The 1145-nt window shown below is 77.7% G+C and overlaps 1 protein-coding gene across 1 annotated transcript in view; it reads left to right on the forward strand.

Annotated features, from left to right (window-relative positions):
• Positions 1–1145, forward strand: part of SCNM1 (sodium channel modifier 1) — a 3598-nt gene that overhangs the window by 1903 nt on the left and 550 nt on the right. Inside the window, exons 2-6 of the mRNA XM_026046629.1 lie at positions 77–147; positions 286–374; positions 451–530; positions 898–992; positions 1108–1138. Coding sequence (XP_025902414.1) covers positions 77–147; positions 286–374; positions 451–530; positions 898–992; positions 1108–1138 — 366 coding nt within the window. The remainder of the gene's footprint in view (positions 1–76; positions 148–285; positions 375–450; positions 531–897; positions 993–1107; positions 1139–1145) is intronic.

A 1145-nucleotide genomic window follows, 5' to 3' on the forward strand; every position in this document is an offset into this window, starting at 1 on the left:
TCCCTGCGCAGCCCCCGGGCCGCTCTCCACATCCACCCCCTCACTCCCATTCCCCACCGCTTCCCGGCGCCCTCAGAAGCGACGCGTCGCCGACCTCCTCGCCAGCTACATCCCCACGGAGGAGGCCCTGCTGCTGCGCAGCGGGAGGTGAGCGGCACCCCCGGGAACGCGGGGGCCCCGGGCTGTGCCCCACGGCGCCCGGTGTCCCCCACACAGGTGGGAGGTGAGCGGGACCCCCGGTGTCCCCCGGGCCGTGCCCCACGGCGCCCGGTGTCCCCCACACAGGTACGCGTGCACCGTGTGTCCCCAGCGGCCTGTCTTCGACACGCTCGCCATGCTCACGGTGCACAGGGCCGGCAGGAAGCACGCGGCGGGTAAGCGGGGGGCCTGGGGAGGGCGGCGAGCGGYGCACGAGCCCCCCGCGACACCCCCYGTTTCCCTCCTTTCCAGCCCTGAGGAGCTTCTACGGCGGGAAGCGGCCGCTCGGGAACGTGGCGCCGGAGCAGCTGCCCGCGGAGCTGGTCCCGCAGGTGGGTGCGGAGGGGCCCCGTCCACGGTGGGAGTCGCATGGAGGCGCCCGGCGCGCGGTGCCGTCCCCGCGGGCGGCCCTGTCACCGTCCCGAGGTGCCCGGCGCGGTGCCGTCCCCGCGGGCGGCCCTGTCACCGTCTCGAGGTGCCCGGCGCGCGGGGCCGTCCCCGCGGGCGGCCCTGTCACGGTTCCAAGGTGCCCGGCGCGTGGTGCCGTCCCCGCGGGCGGCCCTGTCACCGTTCTGAGGTGCCCGGTGCGCGGTGCCGTCCCCACGGGCAGCCCTGTCACCGTCCCGAGGTGCCCGGCGCGGTGCCGTCCCCGCGGGCGGCCCTGTCACCGTCCCGAGGTGCCCGCTGCTATCCCGGCAGGACTCAGCGGCCCCCTTGCTGGCGCGGACACGGAGCATTGCGCGGAGCGCCCTGCTCAAGGCCGCTCCCTACAGCAGCCGCTGCCGCAGGACGGGGTGAGTGCCCCGCGGCGGGGACAACGGGCCGGCCCCACGCGTCCCGGTCGGCGCCRCCGTTGGGCCCCGCGTGCCCCCGTTGGCACCGTGGAGCTGAGCGCGAGCCCTGTCCTAGGGCGGCCGGCGGCGGCTCGGGAGCGGCCGCGGTGCCGC

This window comes from Nothoprocta perdicaria, unplaced genomic scaffold (genome assembly GCF_003342845.1).
Source record: "Nothoprocta perdicaria isolate Ctin4 unplaced genomic scaffold, notPer1 scaffold_450, whole genome shotgun sequence".
NCBI lineage: Eukaryota > Metazoa > Chordata > Aves > Tinamiformes > Tinamidae > Nothoprocta > Nothoprocta perdicaria.